The 18,581-nt window shown below is 42.5% G+C and overlaps 1 protein-coding gene across 1 annotated transcript; it reads right to left on the reverse strand.

Annotated features, from left to right (window-relative positions):
• Window positions 1–499: 499 nt before the first annotated feature.
• Window positions 500–13,825, reverse strand: LOC119503668 (trafficking kinesin-binding protein 1-like). Its single transcript, XM_037795549.1, has 17 exons — window positions 13,355–13,825; window positions 12,416–12,492; window positions 11,014–11,130; window positions 10,784–10,884; window positions 10,583–10,676; window positions 10,423–10,501; window positions 9,825–9,955; window positions 9,642–9,716; window positions 9,401–9,538; window positions 9,231–9,307; window positions 8,888–9,136; window positions 7,944–8,221; window positions 5,417–5,535; window positions 4,660–4,879; window positions 4,457–4,562; window positions 3,713–3,838; window positions 500–2,386 (listed from the first exon to the last, which is right to left on the reverse strand). Exons 1-17 carry the CDS (start codon window positions 13,413–13,415, stop codon window positions 1,792–1,794), a joined length of 2,643 nt encoding a protein of 880 aa, XP_037651477.1. The 5' UTR covers window positions 13,416–13,825; the 3' UTR covers window positions 500–1,791.
• Between the last annotated feature and the right edge of the window lie 4,756 nt (window positions 13,826–18,581).

An 18,581-nucleotide genomic window follows, 5' to 3' on the forward strand; every position in this document is an offset into this window, starting at 1 on the left:
ATTCTCGTTAGGGGCTGAGCACCACCTAAATGTCTGATCCTAGACTCGCCCCTGTTTGTGTGCTCAGAAGGTGATTGGATCTTGTGATAAACAAGATTATCAAAATGTTATGCTAAGAGGACAGACATCCACCCTGAAAGACGTCAGTGGCATTTGAAACAGAGTTATCTCATTTCTTCTAATTATCCTCCGCGGCTGCCCAGAGTGGCATTTTTTGATTATTGCTCACCTCTCGTTCACCCTGAGGCTAATAGAGGTTTGGTAAGCAGCCCTCATCATAACCCTCATAGCACAAGAGATGCAGATGGTGAATGGCTAATGGCCAATGTGGACAGACGGACAAACGCACTGCACTTCACATGCTGAATATGTTATTCGTGAGCACCATCTGCTGGAGGAGAGTAAATGATAATTTCCTGTCTTCTTTTCATGTCTTGAATGAGTCACGACTTCATGTAGAGGGGAAAAACACACAGACAGGAATAATCATACCATTAAGTTAATGTTTGATTACTGAATTTTTATTTTGGAAAAAACCCTCATTACATGCTCACCCGGATACTTACAGTGACGTATGGTTCTTGGTTATGCACTACACATAACGGTTCCTTTATGAGTGTGTCATTACTGATGATTTAGTGACAGTATATACAGTGAGCACATGTGAGACAACATATTTTTTATGAAAAATAGGTTAAATTCATAGGATTTTTTAAATAAATAGTGCAACAACGGTTGTGACAGCTTTTTCACACCCTTAATCGAACACATGAAGAACATAAATGATGAAAAACAGATAGTCTAGGCACTATATTGCTTCATTTCTCCGAAACCACGACGGCTGATACGCCACTTCCCTCACCCCTCTCGCCGTTCGCTTCGTGAGCTGCTTCTGCGTATCGATCCGTCCCGTTCACTGGAAGCACCATCAACTTTCCGGTCTAATAGCCAATTAGGAAACTGAACCAAAGTATCTTTAATACTGACATAAAATATATTTAATGATTTGTTGAAAGTGACTTGTCAGACTCACACCTAATCACGTTGGGGGGATTTAAGAAGGGGTAAGACTGGGAGCGATGGGTAAAGGGTGACATATTTTCATGTATGTGTGATCATGTATAAAAGGTGGCTCTTAATCCAATAATAGAGAAGAAGATAGGCATGTTTTAGTGCTACAGAGACTGCAAAGAGCCAACTAGTGCGATGACAGATTTATTTAACAGAGTGCACCTGCGTATGTCAGGATGTGTATGTGGGATTTTGTGGATGCGTTTCAGCAAAAAGGCAAAAGGAGTGGGAGTACTACATCTAGCCAGCAGAGTCAGCCTCCAAAGCAGGGATGTGAGTGGACAGCAGTGGGAGATATCTCAATAAGTATATTGATATTCTGCTTTTAATGGGTCAGTTCACCCAATTACATAAAGTTGAATTATGTAAAATTGGTTTAATATGCCCAGATTTTTAGATATGTGTCAAATCTCTGAGACATTTCAGAGATAATATCGGCACATTAAACCAAAACTATCTGCACGGGTGCAGAATAGGTTTTATAATTTGGGTTAAGCTATTTTGCTTTTAATTCAAGCATGAGTCACCACCTAGAAGCATCAAAGAGTGGATAGTGTCCGTGTGGAACCACAGTAGTGAATAGAAACTGGTCAGTAGTGCCACGTCGTACAGTATGAACAGTGTCAGTCAGTGTTTGGGCTCCAGGCGACTGATCAACAGTCAGTCCTCGGCCCTGCCTGGCTCCTACTTGGCTACCCTAAACGCCAGCAGCAGTCCAGACTACTCCTGGGGCCCCGGGGTTTTCATGGCCATGCTGGCCCCAACCATGGCGGGATAACTCCGGTTCCTCCTCATTCCATCGGGCCCAAAAGGGGAGCCGGATCTGCGCAGCCCACCCAGGGGCCCCAGGATGGGTGCGGGACTCATTGCTCTGCCCCCTGGAGCTCCAGCCACGCCCAGCCGCTTCACCTTGTCCAGCAGGTTAAGGTTGTGGACGGTCACGCTAACGTCCGTTTGGCTTTCGCAGTCCTTCCCTCTCTGCCTGCCCCTCATCCTCCCCGTCACCTCCTTCAGGATGGAGCGGGCCGGTTTGGAGGTCAGGAAGTTGTCGTAGGAAGGGCTCTTGAAGTCGAAGTCCGGGGGCGTTGGCGCGGCTGAAGTTCCCTGTCCTGTGGGCGAGTTGGGAGGGGTGGAGGGGCGCAGAGGGTCGGGGTTGGGCGCTCGGTTAGGGGTGATGGAGGTGCTGAATAAGACTCCGCCGTTGCCTTGACCGTACTCCAGGCCCTGGCTCTGGTGATACATCGCTGCTGAGATCCCTCGCTCCTGGAGAAGGCGCACTAACCCCAGGGAAGTGCTGGTGGTGCGTGTTGCATCTCTGCACAAACACATGGGAAAGAAATGAGAGTCAACATCATACTGACTGATAATTGAGCCACAAAAGTTATGTTGATCTTGGCAACGCACTCTGCTTTCTTTTGCCTATCAGCCCTGAAACAAGTTAAACTTACTGGAAGCAAGTTAAAGGTCCAGTGTGTAGGATTTCGGGGGGATCTATTAGCATAAATGAAATATAATATTCATAACTATGTTTTCATTTGTGTATAATCACCTGAAACTAAGAATTGTTTTGTTTTCTTTAGCTTAGAATGAGCCCTTCATATCTACATAGGGAGCGGGTCCTCTTCACGGAGTCCGCCATGCCGCATACCGCAGCTTTGCCACTTTATTTTCAGCATCAAAACCACTATAGTTACCCTTTTTTTACCCACTTTAGGATTAGGCAACAAAACCACTATAGTTATGTTTAGGAAAGGACTACATGGTTGGGCTTAAAACTACTACGTTGTACAGTGAAAATGACATTGAACGAACAGCTGATTGTAACGTGACACACAGGACATGTACAGCGTTCTCCTGGATGAAAGCCTTGTGTTTACTGGATACATCCATCTCCCCTCCTGCCTGCACGGTGTGTGTCTTTTTGTTGTTTAAGCTACGTCACCACACTCCCGGCGCACTTTCTCGGAGCGTTTACTGTTGCTGCCGATGGTTTTACATTGTAGTTTATGGAACGCCCAGTGAGTTTCATACCGGCGCTATATTGTGCGGCGGTATCGAACGCCAACGGCTGTTTTAAAGCCTCGGTATTTAACACCCTGGGAATGAGAACGGGCTGTTTCTACAGTAGCCCAGAAAGGACAAACCAAACACTGGCTCTAAAGAGAGTCTTTTGCGTTTTGACGTTACTTGAAGGCCACCGTAGTTCTCTGAGCGCATAGTGCAAAACCGTGGTAACGCCAGCCACCGTCACGTCGCTGCTTCTAAAATAGTGTTATTTTGGTAATGATGGTCTCTGAGTGGGGCGAAAGTCCTGAAAGATTCCACGGTGTTACCACAGTTGTACGGCTAACGTTACCAAAGTCTTGGAAAAGGAGAAGTGAGGGGAGGGGTACTCAGTTGGTTGCAATCCGCAACCACACCACTAGATGCCGCCAAATCCTACACACTGTACCTGAACTAAGGCAAACTAAGTGTACCTACACTCAGTGTGCTACACAGTGAATGGCTTTATAAAAGAGTAACAACCTGCTAACTCCTTAACAAAGAAACAAAGTTTTACTTCTTACAATAACAAAAAGAAGACACATTTTTAGAAAACAGCTGAAAATGAAGTAATTTTCTGGTGTATTTAGAACCGTGCCTGAGGTTAGTTGAGGATTCGGACGGCCTGAGGCTGAGTCTGCGGGGCGTGCAGGGCGTCACAGCAGGAGTACCCAACAGAGTGCTGGTCATCACGCAGGAGGACGACGCTGGGACTGAGTTTAGACTGGAAAGAAAGCGCACAATTAGAAATATTGAAACGATGATACTTCTTGCTGATTAAATTGCACTTTCATGATATCTCATCAGTATAAACTGACATTTGTTGTGCACGGGGGATGTTGTTTCTTCGAACTTCAAGCACCTGCATGTATTATTAAGCACCTTCCTGCTGTCTAGCAGACAACTGACTGAATACTGTTACTTGGACACGATCCCACCTCAGCAACTGTTGTTTGGATCTTATTTGTCCTGCGGGACTTAGTCAAATTCAGACTGAGTGCACATTTAGCACTCTGTAGGAACATTACCACATTAAGCTGCATTATATGTACAAACTGCATGTTTATGTGTTAATTTTTAGTGTTATTACAATATATGAAATGTAATACAAAACTCATTTTAGTTGCTTTTTAAAAGCATGCACCATTAAAACAGAGGAGAGTCTGCAAACACATGACAGCTCTTTATAAAAACACATTATTTCATTAGGACTTTTGCAATAAGGCAGACGTTTGGCTGCTTTTAGCGAAAACTAAACTTTGCAGTAGTTGATTATGAATGAATTCTGGCAGATTAAAGAGAAACTCAAGGGGAAGGGCACTGGACTACTTCGGTCGCTTACCTTGGCGTGACCCGCGTCAGCTCATCGGTTGGGTGGAGGATCCGACAGGTTGTGAAGGTGTAAGTGGAGCTGGTGTGAGCCATGCATTTACCGGGGTAGTACGCAGCTGCAAGTCATGCAAACACAGACAGTCGTTAAATGAATCTCATTTCACACATCATGATACACTGCAGCATGTATAATGTACAGTATCATGTCCTCACCCAGGACGTCAGTGTTGCTGAGATGTGGAGATGGTGATGGAGAGGGTGGAGAAGGTAGAAGGAGGCTGGGTAGAGGCTGCCCGAGGTTGGTGTCACCCGTGCTGGAGGTGGAGGGCACGGCTGGCGAGGCGACGGCGGTGGCGGAGGAGGAGGAGGTGGGCAGATTCTGGAAGTATTGCTCCCCGGGTTCTTCCTCCTCGAAGCCACCCCACGGATACACCTGTAGACAACAACGCAGCACAGAGAGAGAGATCATTATAGATGCATGCTGAGTGTTACTACTTGTAGTAATTTTAACAGGTATTAGGAGTAGGGTAAAGGGTACTTTGCAAGTCATAAGTCAATTCCTACCATGTAAACACACACAAGGTTTTTTTATTTATCATTTCCCTTTAAAGCTGCAACTTTCCTGAATTGTCTTGGTCAAAATGTATTCACCATTGTCTTCTGTCACTGAACTAATTAAGAAGAAAAATATCAGAAAAGTTAAATGGAGATGGCCTGCACATCGATTCCCTCTACAGTAAAAGAGGACTATGAATCCCAATTTTATTTGTGCAATGAAAAAGTTGTTGTAAATAATGTGTAGTAAAGTAGTGGTAAAAACCAGCACTATATTTGCAGTAATCTGTTAACATGTTGCGTAATAAACCCAACACAGTTGTACATGCAGTAAACATGCAAGGATGCATTTACATGAACATCACCATATTGTAGATGATGACACACACACACACACACACACAGACACACAGACCTGCTCCAGCTCCAGCTCCAGCGGTCTGTAGCCCTTCGGCACGACTCCCGGCCTGGCATCCAGGATCACCCCGAGGTGAGGCTGAGCTAACTGCTGCCAGTGATGCAGCGTGGCCGAGCCTGGTGGAGAGACAGCAACACAACTGCAATGTACTCAATGTATCTTCAAACACACACAAATAAACACTTGAGGGATTATTTATGACTCAATAGTTGATAAGAAACTGATTATTTAATCGTCACAAACAGCTGGCTGCGTCCTATGGTAATCTGTGAAAAATCATGTTATCCATCAACTATAATAAATGTGTAGTACTTGCTTTTGTGATATTGGTACAGGGACAAATTGACAGATGTATGTATGTAGATATCACATACAGTACTAACATATGGGCTAATACAAGACTGCAAATGATGTGACAAAAGCATGACAAGTAAACATTAAAAGTATGCACTTTTAATGCTAATAAGTACGTCTAATAAGCATATCCATGAAAAAAAAAATGAATGAGGAGAAATGTTACGGAATAAGCCTCAGTGATGAGGAAGACAAACAAAGTTGGCAAGAATACCGAGACATTAATAAGTGATGAAGAGCAGAGGAAGAAGATGGAAATGAAGTGGAGGAGCAATTAGAATGAGAAAATGTTTTTTATTAGTCAGAATTTGAAACAGAGATAGCAGAATGAGCAAACTAAAATCATAAAAAAAAAACAGAAGACGTTGTAAATAAATAATAAATAGTAAAGAAACACATAAAGGCAGAATATTAAATATATAAGAAATAAGACGGTGTAAATACAAATAAACAAATAGATGTAAACAGACGCAATGGCAGACCATTTCACAGTTGTCACCGTTTATTTCCTGTTGCAGTGCAAGGCCTATTGAAAGAGGCTGGGTCACGCATCATCAAAGCGTCATATCTTTGGGGGTATAACACATGCGCAGTCAAATCTGGTCAACACACGCCAAACTTGAGCCAATCGCAATGCAGCTTCAGTTACACTGCGCACGTGTTATACCCCATACCCCAAGACCTGTGTCCGCCCGTGTCCCCGCCTCCTTCAATAGGCCTTGTTGCAGTGTATGTGAATGACATCAGATGACAGGAAGTAAACATGGACCCAAGCTGTTGCCTAGCAATAAAATTCTGTTGAAACGGTCTATATATCATGGAGATGTTTGCTGGGTTAACAGTAAACTGCTTTTAAATGAAGTATGAATTATTACCAACAGGGGGCAGCACCGGCCGACAGCAGCCACCTTTAAGGTTGAATCAACACTAAATCACAAGGGGAATAATCAGAGGTGGGACCAAGTCACTGTTTTTCAAGTCACAAGTAAGTCTCAAGTTTTTGTGCTAAAGTCCCAAGTCAAAGCAGGCAAGTCCCGAATCAAGTCTCAAGTCCTAGACTTTGAGTTTCAAGTCCTAAACATGTCATAAAGCGCTCTTCACCAAATGCAATGCCATTTGCATCTCCGTCTGTATTTTTCGACATGCATGTTTTGCGTACCGCAATTTGCTTTTTGTTGACCACCGTATAGTTTTTGTACGCAAATTAAATTATCTTTTGAGTCATTTTTTCCAACTGGTGCTGAGTTAGTTGACAACTTGATTGGATGCTGTCGGATTGGTTCAAACAAAGTGGATCTGAGGAATTAAATGTCGACTTGCTGGGAATGAAAAGCTTTAACGTGTTAATGATTCAGGAAATCAATTGATTCATGGCAAACTTTTTAATCTTTGGGCTTTGGAGAAGGTATCAAGTATTTTCAAGTCGAAAGGCTGAAGTCCGAGTGAAGTCACGAGTCATTGGAGTTAAAGTCCAATTTGAGTTGCAAGTTTTTTTTTATTTTGTCAAGTCGAGTCTAAAGTCATCAAATTTGTGCCTTGAGTCCGACTCGAGTCCAAGTCCACACCTCTGGGAATAATAAAACACTGCTGTGACTCTTTCTGGGTTTAAACTTGTGGTCAGTCAGTGATGCCACATCAGGGGCTGTCCATCAGCTGTCAAAGTAAAAAAACACCAGCTGTGACATCATTAAATCACAGTGTGAGTATTACACTTACTGGTTAGCTATCATGAGAACACCTAATTTTAAGTCTGTTTCCCTAAATCCCGGAGGGAGGTCAAGATCAGTCAAAGAAGCAAAGGATTTGGATGAATGGTATAATCAGAAGTGTGTCTCTGTCTACTACAGCCATCCTCTCGGCTGTGTGTCTTTGTAATAGCTGCCTGACTTGTGACGGTGCATCAGAGACCAGAAAGAGTTGAAGAGCATTAGTGACAGAGGCTTCTCTTTCCTCTCTCTCATCTTCCTGCTCCCGGCTCGGTCTCTGGCCCAGCTCCTTCCTCTCTCCCTCTCCCCCTCGAGCATCCGCCCGTGACAGCTCTCCTGCCGCCTCTCCCCCTCCGTCCCCCAGCCCTGCTTGCCCCCTTTCTTTGTCCCGACCCCTCTGTGTCGGTCGCCTTCCCGCTTCCTCCCCGCCTTGCTGCTCGTCCCGCTCTCCCTCCCTCCCTCACCTTCAAGCGGTTTGACGATCTGGAGTTTGTCAGGGAGGTAGGGCCCTCGTGAGGCCCAGAGGTGGAGGTTCCCAAGGGACATGATGCTTTCCGAGGGGGTCAACGAACCCTCCTGGCCGAGGGCGTCGTGTAGACCTCCGTGTCCTCCCCGTCTGCGCTCCCTCTCCTCATCAAAGAAGCGCCTCTCGCTCAGGTTGTTTTGTCGACGCAGAGAGAGGCGACGCAGGGCGAGACGCAGGTCCTCAGCTGTGGCCTTTTTCTCTCGGCCCTCCGTGCTGCTGCAGATGATTAGTTACATGAGTTAGTACATGTTATATAAACTCAGTGGTGGAATGTAACTAAGTACATTTACTCAAATAGCCTACTGTACTTCAGTAGAAATTTGAGGCACTTGTACTTTTCAATTTTAAGCAACTTTACACTTTACTACATCTTAGAGGTACATATTGTACTTTTTTACTCCACTACATTTGTCTGACAGCTTTAGTTACTTTACAGATCACAGTATCTCCAGATGTGGTGATTTTGAATGTTTGTGGTAAACTGAAGGATGAAGTGTTCCTCTATGTATTGAGAAAATTCTTCTACTTCTTAAGTTAATAAACTATTTAAAAAGCTTTTTGGATCACCAAGAAAATGCTGAAAACAGGGCTGTTTTACCAAGTTAATGAAAAGTTGATGCTACAAACATATGATGGTCTTATAGAATATGATGCATTGCTGTAGATTAAACTACCCAATAGTATATAAAAGAGTTAAAATGCAACATACACATTAATGCAGCAGTAATATTAATCCACAAATATCAGATATAATAGTAAAACACTGACAGGGAACATTTTACTGCACTATGACTACTTTTACTTTTGATACTTTAAGTACATTTTGCTGATAATACTTACATATTTTTACTTAAGTAAGGTTTTGATTAATTGCCTCCTCACCTGTCCTGATTGGCTGCCGTCTCCATCAGGATGCTCTGCGTTCGGTTGTCAAGGGCAACGTTGTCTCCGCTGATGTCACCTCCGTACATGATGGAGTGAGGCGTGGAGAGGCCGCTTGACTGGGGCGATGTGCGAGCCGACAGAGACTGGTTGGAACCCGGGATGTTGGCGCTGGTTGGCGTCAGAGAGCGCTGACGGACTGTCTGGTTGACGTTCTTGACCGTCTCAAACACGCGCTTCCGATGGCTTCTGCACACAACCGAACACAAGAGAATTAGCCTAAATGTAGTGAGTGTTTTATATCTGTGATGTGCACCATTTTTAATTCTGACTCTTATCGTACTTCTGCTCCTCACACTCGGGGTCATCCAGACTCAACTCCTTCCTCATCGTTCCCTCAATCTCAGCCGCCAGAGAATCCTGCAACACAAATGCTCCGCGTGAAGGGACGGACGACGATCATGTACACACACACACACACACACATACAGACGCACTCACACACTCCCTCACCATCGGGTACAATCCCAGAGGATGGTAACGTCGAGGGGTTCCTGCAGGGAAGTTTCTGTTCCTCAGGTTCTTCAGCTCCTCCTGGGCTTCATGCAGCATCTCTATACACTCTAAATACTTCTCCTCCAGCTCCTGCAGCTGTTAGTAGACATAAAGATAGATATAAAATTATCTTTTGGAAGTCAAACTGTCTGGTGTCAGCTTGGCAAGCGAGGAAATGGGATCACGACAAGGCAGTTACCTCTGCTGTGAGCTGCCTTTGGGCATCTTTGGCCGCCACCAGGTGTTGAGAAAGCTCCTCATTCTCCACCGCGAACTAGAAACACACACATGCAGGTTTGAGTCAGCGAAATGAGCATAGTGAAATGAGTATAACAACAATCCCCCTTGAGTTCAAATGGGTTCATTGTCCATGTGTGCTCACAGATTTGGCTTTCTTTTGCAGGTCTACTATCTGAGAGAGGAGGTGCGTGATCTCTTCTTGCTGGCGGGACGCATCCTCAGTTTTACGAGCCAATTCCTCCGCTATGGTGTTGATTTGGAGACTGGACAACCCTGATAGTGATGGAAAAGGAAACGTTTAGAGGGAAAGACAAGAGACGTGAGAGTAAAGGGAGGCAGAGAGAAAACAAGAGAAGTTATATAAGTTTAGACACACTAGTGCAGTGCCCGTTTGGAGCGCTTGCCCATCCAGAACGGGCTGATTTCTTGGCCCCCAGAAGTGCTGCTTGCAACATTGTCGAGAACTATGGTGTGGCTGCTTGTAACCGAAGTGTGAAGTTGATTGGATGCACGGTTGTTGAGATATGCGAAGGACAGTCATACATACACAGACAGACAGAGATTCCTTTCTTTTTAGTTAGATGATGCTGCTCCAGCGCCACTTTTTGGCCATATGGCACCAAATTTCAGGAAGAAAAATGGACGGACGGAAGGACGGACATTCCTTGCTTTATAGTTAGAATACATACAGACCAACACAGGGAAGCTGAATAAAACACACATGAGTGTGAGATACTTACGGAGCTCTTTCACACAGTCGTTGACAAGCTGCTGCTCCTTTTCTTCATAAATTTCAGTCTCTGATTTCAGATGGTTTGCCTGTGTACAAATACACATTATGTTTGTATAAATATATACTCAGAAGTTTCTTACATTGTGTCAATATGTGTGTGGAAATACCTCTGAGCGGAGTGAGAGGTTCTCCTCTTCCAGCTCTTTGAGTTTCTTCTGGAGTGTGCCTCCTGTAGCAGCTTCCACTTTACTTTTCTTACCCCTTTAGACATATAAGATAAACTTTTACAACCTTAAAATGTGTACATTTTGAGGTACGTATTTACAGATTGGAGGAGTGATATTGAGCAACAAAGAAAGGATGCTAACGTCGGGGAGCTGGTGGACTCGTCCTCGCTCTCCTCGGCTGCGTTGGTGTAAAACTGCAGCAGCTCGTCCTTCAGGTTCAGCTCATGGTGCAGCTGGGCCACCTGGTAGAGGGACGATAATGTTCAACGCTTGTGATATTGATGAAGACAGATTAATTTGAAAGCTCCAGAAAAAGCTACAAAGAGGAGCTTGAGTTGTGATTGTTTGAATGTATGTGTGTGTGAGCCGACCTCTTCTGTGATTTGTGCCACTCGTTCCTCCAGATAGTCGTTCTGCTCAGTCAGATTTCTGTTCTTCTTCAGAAGCGACTGGCCGATTCTTGCAGCCAACTCCAAATCTCTCTCTTTCTATTGGTTGGAGGAGATAGATGATACGTATAGCATCAATACCCCCGAAATCCCACAACATTATTAAGATGAGACACTACAGGCAAAAACATGTTTTTCATGCACTGATCAATTTTGAGATTTTGGGCTATTTTGATTTCTTAACATATCTTCTTTCAGACTAATAGAAAGAAAACACATCTACATGCTTCACATTTAGTAAAAGTTAGCATATATGATGCTAACAAATATCAAATTTCCGAAAAAATTGTAATTAGGGCTGTCAATTGAAACAAATCGAAATCTAGCAAAATAATCGCACATTTTTTATCTGTTCAAAATGTACCTTAAAGGGAGATTTCTTTCAAGTATTTAATACTCTTATCAACATGGCAGTGGGTAAATGTGCTGCTTTATGCAAATGTATATATATATTTATTATTGGAAATCAATTATCAACACAATACAATGACAAAATTGTTGCATAAACCCTCACAGGTACTGCATTTTGCATAAAATATATGCTCAAATCATAACATGGCAAACTGCAACCCAACAGGCAACAACAGCTGTCAGTGTGCTGACTTGACTATGACTTGCCCCAAACTGCATGTGATTATCATAAAGTGGGCATTTCTGTAAAGAGGAGACTCGTGGGTACCCATAGAACCCATTTACATTCACATATCTTGAGGTCAGAGGTCAAGGGACCCCTTTGAAAATGTCATAAGTTTGGAGCATTATTTAACCTCCTTCTTGACAAGCTAGTATGACATGGTTGGTACCAATGGGTTTCTTAGGTTTTCTAGTTTCTAGTTGATACCAGTATCTTCACTCTAGCTTTAAAACTGAGCCTGATTTAAGTTGTGTTAATAAGTTAAAGAAATTAGTGGCGTTAAAACTAATTTGTGTTAACTTGTTATTATCAAGTTAACTTTGACAGCCCTAGTTTAGACATCAAATTTCAGAAAGCTTGTAATACAAAAAATAATTGTCTTGATATAAGTAATCAACTGGTGAAGTTTCATGGCGATATCTATCAGTTAATTCTTTCTTTGTTCTTGTTGGTGTCGTGTGGGTGGAGGTTCAGCTGCTGTTGGTAAATTTAGAGGCAGAATTCACACACTGCTTTCTGCATTTTGCTGTTTATTTGATCACAGTTGTTCATACCATAAACATATTTGGACAAATCTACAGCAGCAGCATCTTCTCTGTTGCAGCCTCAGTTTGTGATTTAGACTAATTAAAATATTGTCTTGCAGCTTTGAATCACACTGACAGAACAGACAAAAATAGGCCGTCTCACCTCCTCCAACAGACGTGTGACAGCATCGATGTCATTGTAGGTCTTCGTCATCTGGCCCACTCTGTCTGCACATAGCACTGGAAATATAGAAACACACAAACACAGTGAGGGGATGTACAGAGCTACATTCAGTCTGAGAAATCCTTTACTGGATGAGAGCATTGGGACCGCTCACCACTCATCAATTCTGCTGTGATGCATGATGTACACACAGCCACATTATGTAACACAGAAAGTTAAAAAAGTCATCCTTTTAGAGGTGGTGGACGGGTCATGTTTAGGATGTAGTACTTCCATCGCTATTGATGTAATGTTAGTGTATGAAAGAGTTGTTTCCATGGCGTACAGCAGTCGGCTCTGTTGCCCTGAGGAGAAAGCACTTATTAACTTCCGAGCTCTAATCAATAACACGCTCTAACAAAGTTATTGAATATGTGATGTTAATCCTCTTTAATCCTGTCAGTATTACAACCAGAACTAAATAATTTAGTTTCATTAAAGCACCTTTGAGTTTCTCCTCTCCAACAGTGTTCAAAAAACTCTGATCCACTGTGGCTCACACATTGGTGGACTGTGGGAATTTGTGTGTGCATGCGTGTGTGCTCGAGGGCTGATATGTCAAAACAGAGCAAATCACAAAGTCACCAGGCTTCAGGAAAATCCCTCTTAATGAGAAGAACAAAAGCAGAGACAAGCTCCAGTGTACGTTACCCAAGAAACACACACAAACTGTTACAAAATGCTGTTTTTTGTTGTTGTTAGATATCCTGAAATATAATAAAAACATCAATCTGTTGTTGTAATCTGTTGCAGTCATTAAGGTGGAAATCTTGGGCTAGAAGGAAGTAGTACTGGAAAGAAATGCCACAATTGAACTGCTCCCATATTAAATTACATTAAACCTGTCTTTATTTTGTGTATTCTAGGAATGTACTTTACCTTTCTTATCCTCATAGTGCCTGTCATCCAGCTCACATTCATCCCTCGCTAATCTCCTCATCCCGTTTTCTTCCCCGACCTCCACGATGACCGACGAGCAGAAACATCAACCGGTCCAAACACTGATCCATTCACTCTCCCTCTCCTACTCCTACTGCTCAGCTACCGTTTAACAGGCCCAGAGACTGAGATAACCTCCGCCCACATGGGACGCCACTGGGAGCGAGTGAGTGAGTGCGAGGGATGTGGAGAGATGAGAGAGAGAGCGCTCTACAGCGACTGAGTTGGAGGTTAACGGAAGTAGAAATTGTATTATATGATTGAGAGGATGCCGGATGGAAGGAAGAGCCAATCAGAGCTGGACTCCCACATCTCTCTCCTTTTCACCTTTCGCTCACCCCCTCGCTTCCTCTCTCTTCTGCCTCTAGCGACTGTTACCATGGTGACCCTCATCCGCAAACAAACCCCTGGCACACGCAGAGACATAAACACCAACTCTTTGCCACTGATCCTGCTGCAAACAGAGACACACTTGAACTGTAAAGTGATTTATCACATACATTTGATATTAAAACAGGGAACTGTCAAGATTCACTGCTCCTGTTTCTTCTATTAATATCATTCATGTTTAGTCTGTCCTGTCTTATTTTGTTACACCGCCTCTCTTCTAGTTTCACTTCCTGCCTTTGAGTGTTTTCCCACCAGTTTTGATTGTCTGCCCCGCCTGATTAGTTTCAGCTTCACCTGTCCTCACCTCCTGCTCACCTGTTCTCACTCCCCCAATCAGTCCTTCACTACATATACCAGCCCAGTTCCTCTGTTCTCTGCCAGTTTGTCTTAGTACATCTGTGTCTAGTGTTCCTGTCTTTTTCTTAGTGTTTAGTTTTGCCAAGTTTTTAGTGTTCTTAGTGTCAAGTTCTCCCAGTCATTCTGCAGCCTGCTCTATTGTGTGCATTGTGTCCAGTTCCTGTTTTCTACATCACCAACCCAGACAGGAATGTTTTAAAATTTAAATAACAATCACCACCTGTGTTTTCAGATATGTTCTGAAGCTGTAGTGAAGGGGAAAAACTATTACTAAAAAATGTTCAGTAAACAAACAAAGCTTAATTTACCAACATATCAGATACTAATAATAAAGTGGATTTAAAAAATACAAATACATGCTTAAACTAAGTTAATGTTATGCAGGAGATAAATATGTTGTTAGCATACAAACTAAAGAAACTGCATGCTAGCAATACTATCCATAAAATAAGAAACCCTCAGATAAAACGTTACTTTTACGTTAGAGATGTATTACATTAAACAATGAACAACACATTGGAAATTTCCTTAAAGGGGACATATTGTGCTCATTTTCAGGTTCATACTTGTGTTTTGGGTTCCTACTTGAACATGTTTACATGCTTTAATGTTCAGAAAACACATTATTTTTCTCATACTATCTGTCCGCTGTGTTTTAGTGCCTATCTCTTTAAGCACCTTTGAACAGGTAGTTCTCAAGCTGTGGGCAGTTTATTCTAATGAGCCTGCATGTGGCATTAGAAGAGGAGCCAAATCTGAATGGCTTGTTGTATCACATGTTTTTCTGATCTAGACAGCCCATAAAACAGTTTGTGGGTCCAACTCCAGATACCCAAATGTATGTTCATCATCTGAGCCTCCCTGAAGTCACCAAGACATCACTGAAGTCAAAGTAAATTCATCAATATGTTGGTTAAAACAAGCGTTATATCTGAATGGTCCAAAATATTCAGAGAACACAAACTGTTTTCAGTAACTCCAAAATGAAACTAGGCACCACCTTGTGGAGGGAGGCTACAATCTCATATATATTATAAACTGGGGAAAGGACAAAGAATTAGGGAGAAATCTCATTTGGTTAGAAAATAGACACACAGCTAGTTTAGAAGATTAAAAATAATCCTATTGAATTTGATTCATCAGGATTAATCTGAGAAGGATTTACTGAATCTATCAAGAAGGTAGAAGATTGTATTTCTTCCTTTCATCATAATGTAAAATCGTATTTCCATATATCTATCATTAAAGCATTCCAAGCACAATATACAATAATAAACAAACAGCAAGTATCAATATTAATGGCAACCTCTCAACACTGTTTATATGAGAGAGCCTCTGCAGACAGCCTCTTCTCTCTGGGCCAGTGTAATAAAGCATAGTGGTGATATTATGGCAGGAGGAGAGCAATAACAATGTATTTATCATCCTGGGCCATCTAGAAGAATCATTATCTGTTTTACAATAATTAAATACAAAAAAAAGAAAAGGGATGTATGGCATTAACAAGCCTATGAGACTTCTATGCAACTCAGTGTGTCTGTGTAACAGTGTAGTATGAGGCTCGGAGGAAAGGAATAGAGTGTGTAAACTCGACAGCAACCCCAATGCAAGCTATGCTGGCAAGCAAATGAAAATGTAGTAATATTATCCCGCTATTGCCCTAATAAACTAGAGAATATGCCCTTACTTTCTTGGTTTTAATGTGGAATTTGTTTGTTTTATGTACTGTCTGTGTTCAGATTTGTTGTTGTTGTGAACCTTTGTGGTCTTCTCGAACAAAAAAGAAATAAAATGTCGTCATGCACTCGAGTCTCATGTGTTTCAACCTGTCAAGAAATTCAAACACACACATTCACACAAACTAAAGTAGATTATCTTTCCAAGAAGCATTTGAAGGATTAAATGTGGTGGATAAATTCTTCACATGTATTCTGACACCAGTCCCAGAGATAAAACCCCACCAATTTAATCTCCAGTGTCCCTCCTCATCTATCTCTTTACTGCATTTCCTCTGCCTGAATTTGAAACAAGATAACTAAAAGCTTCCTGCGTGCTTCATCAGCAGCACAGGAAACTGATATTTTTTCGATATATAATCGCTGTGTACTCTAGCCAGACTTACAGAAGTATTTGAGTGTCTCTTCGATCTGCTCGGTGGTCAGGTCAAGCCTGGCGTCCGGAGCGACGAGTGGAGTGTGCAGCCAGTCATCGTGGTCGTAGCCGTAGACGGTGTCAGCCCGCAACCGGTACACCGGCAGCTGCTCCTCTAGAAGACTGATGATCTCAAACTCTGGCAGGTCGGTGCTGTTGCACACATCTGGACACCACAGAGAAGACAGGGAGGGAAGAAAGTCAACACAGTGCTGCCTGGTGGTGCACTGCTGGCCTTTATGGTGTCAGTGTGTTGGGGTCACATGGTGCCTAATACTCTGTTAAAACTCAGTCTCAGCCCATTCCCAATAAGGCCTCAATGTGTTGGAGTTTTGCCAACACCAATACTAAAATTCAAATCAAACCAACGGTAAAACGCACGGTACATGTGGAGTTTCTCAAAAACGTCTTACTTTAATCAATTCATGTAAAACGATCAGTGTAGTTGTGATCATTTTAAATCGGTTTAAAGGTTTTAGAACATGTTATCTAATAAATACTGTAAAAAAAGACTTATTACTTACTGCCTTTACTGGATTTAATCTGGTTTATAATTTGGTTCGTGTAGACACTGTAGGGCCTACTATGTACTACTTACACAATATGTGTACTATCATTCATACTTTTGTCTGAATAAACAGCAGTGTGTATCTTTTCGGACGCACAGAGCAGTAACTTACGTCGTCACTTGCTTGAGAGCCTCCTTGCTGCTTGGAGGCGTGTAACCATGGTAACCCGTTCCAACCTCATGTGACCAAAACTACAATTTGTGCGAATCATGAAGTGTGAATTAATTTAAAATATATATTACGCCTAGCAAAGTGGAATCTTATACATACAGACAAATTGAAGCGTTATTGATGTTACAGAGCTGTCCGTCAACGTCTGTTATGAACGTCTTCGTCACTACTGCATTGCATTGTGGGATATTTATGCCACAGTAGTGTCCAGCGTTGCATACTGTAATATTTCACCGGAAATAGTATTTAATTCGCATACTATTGGTTTCATACTAAGGTTTTAGACATACTAAAAAATCTCACGTACTGCTTTAGCATACTAAATAGCATGTTAGTGTGGAATTTCAGATGCAACCATTGTCTTGATCTGATCACTTACTTTAGAGTTGATGTCATTTGGAGTCAGAAGGTTAATTATTTTGACAAATAACTGTTCTTAAGCCTGTGACTGACAGATATTGTATATGTGTGATAGATGTAAGCAGCAGGGGTGAAGTACATTTACTTAAGTGCTGTACTTAAGTACATTTTTGAGGTACCTGTACTTGAGTTTTTCCATTGTATGTAACTTTATACTTCTACCAGATTACATTCAGAGACAGATGTTGTACGTTTTACACCACTACACATATCTGACAGTTTTAGTTACCAGTTTCTTTGCAGATTAGGTTTGTACTGTACGTGCAAAAACTATGATCATTTTACAATTTGAATACCCAACAGTATATAAAGTAGTTAGCTCCACCTTGACCAGCTGCAACATTACACAGTAATGATTCAGTATTAAACATATAACTCTCACAGGGGGGCATTTTTCTGCAATAATAAGTACTTTTGATACCTGAAGTACACCTCAAGTGTTGCCAATACTTGTTGTGGTCTTTGTGAAAACAATTTCTGCTGAAACAATAACCATTAAAACTGTATATAATCTTTTCATGATTCGATTTTATTAAAGGATGCCATTTGGGACATCATGTATTTAAAGCAGCATTACTTTATAACATAGAAAATTAGACAACAACAACAAAGAAATTAATTTAAACTAAATACGTTCTACATTACAAATTCTAAAGGAGGAGGAACAGCAAGTTACATTTTGCTGATGTCAGGTGCAAACTATGCAGCTATATTTGGAGATTTTGATGTTTTGAGTTCATTGGAAGATGCGATCCTTTCATGCTGTCACAAACAACCTGCTGGATGCTCCTTAATACAAACTGAAATCAAGGCTGTTTTCTTAACCTTAACATGCGCACACACACACACACACACACACACACACACACACACACCTGTGATGGTCTCGGCGTCCCTGCAGTTGGGCGGCACCGGGAGTGTGTCGGGCTGGCTGGACTCGCCCACGCTCACATACTGCTCCTCCTGGGTGTGCCGCCGCTCGGGATCTGGGTCCGGGTCCGGGTCCAGGTCTGGGACCGGGGGCAGGGAGGGGGCCGGGGAGGCCAGCTTGGCTCACCTCTCACTGGTGGAGAGAAACAGGGGCCATGGGCCTCTGGAGCTGGAGCTCC

This window comes from Sebastes umbrosus, chromosome 15 (assembly GCF_015220745.1).
Source record: "Sebastes umbrosus isolate fSebUmb1 chromosome 15, fSebUmb1.pri, whole genome shotgun sequence".
Lineage (NCBI taxonomy): Eukaryota > Metazoa > Chordata > Actinopteri > Perciformes > Sebastidae > Sebastes > Sebastes umbrosus.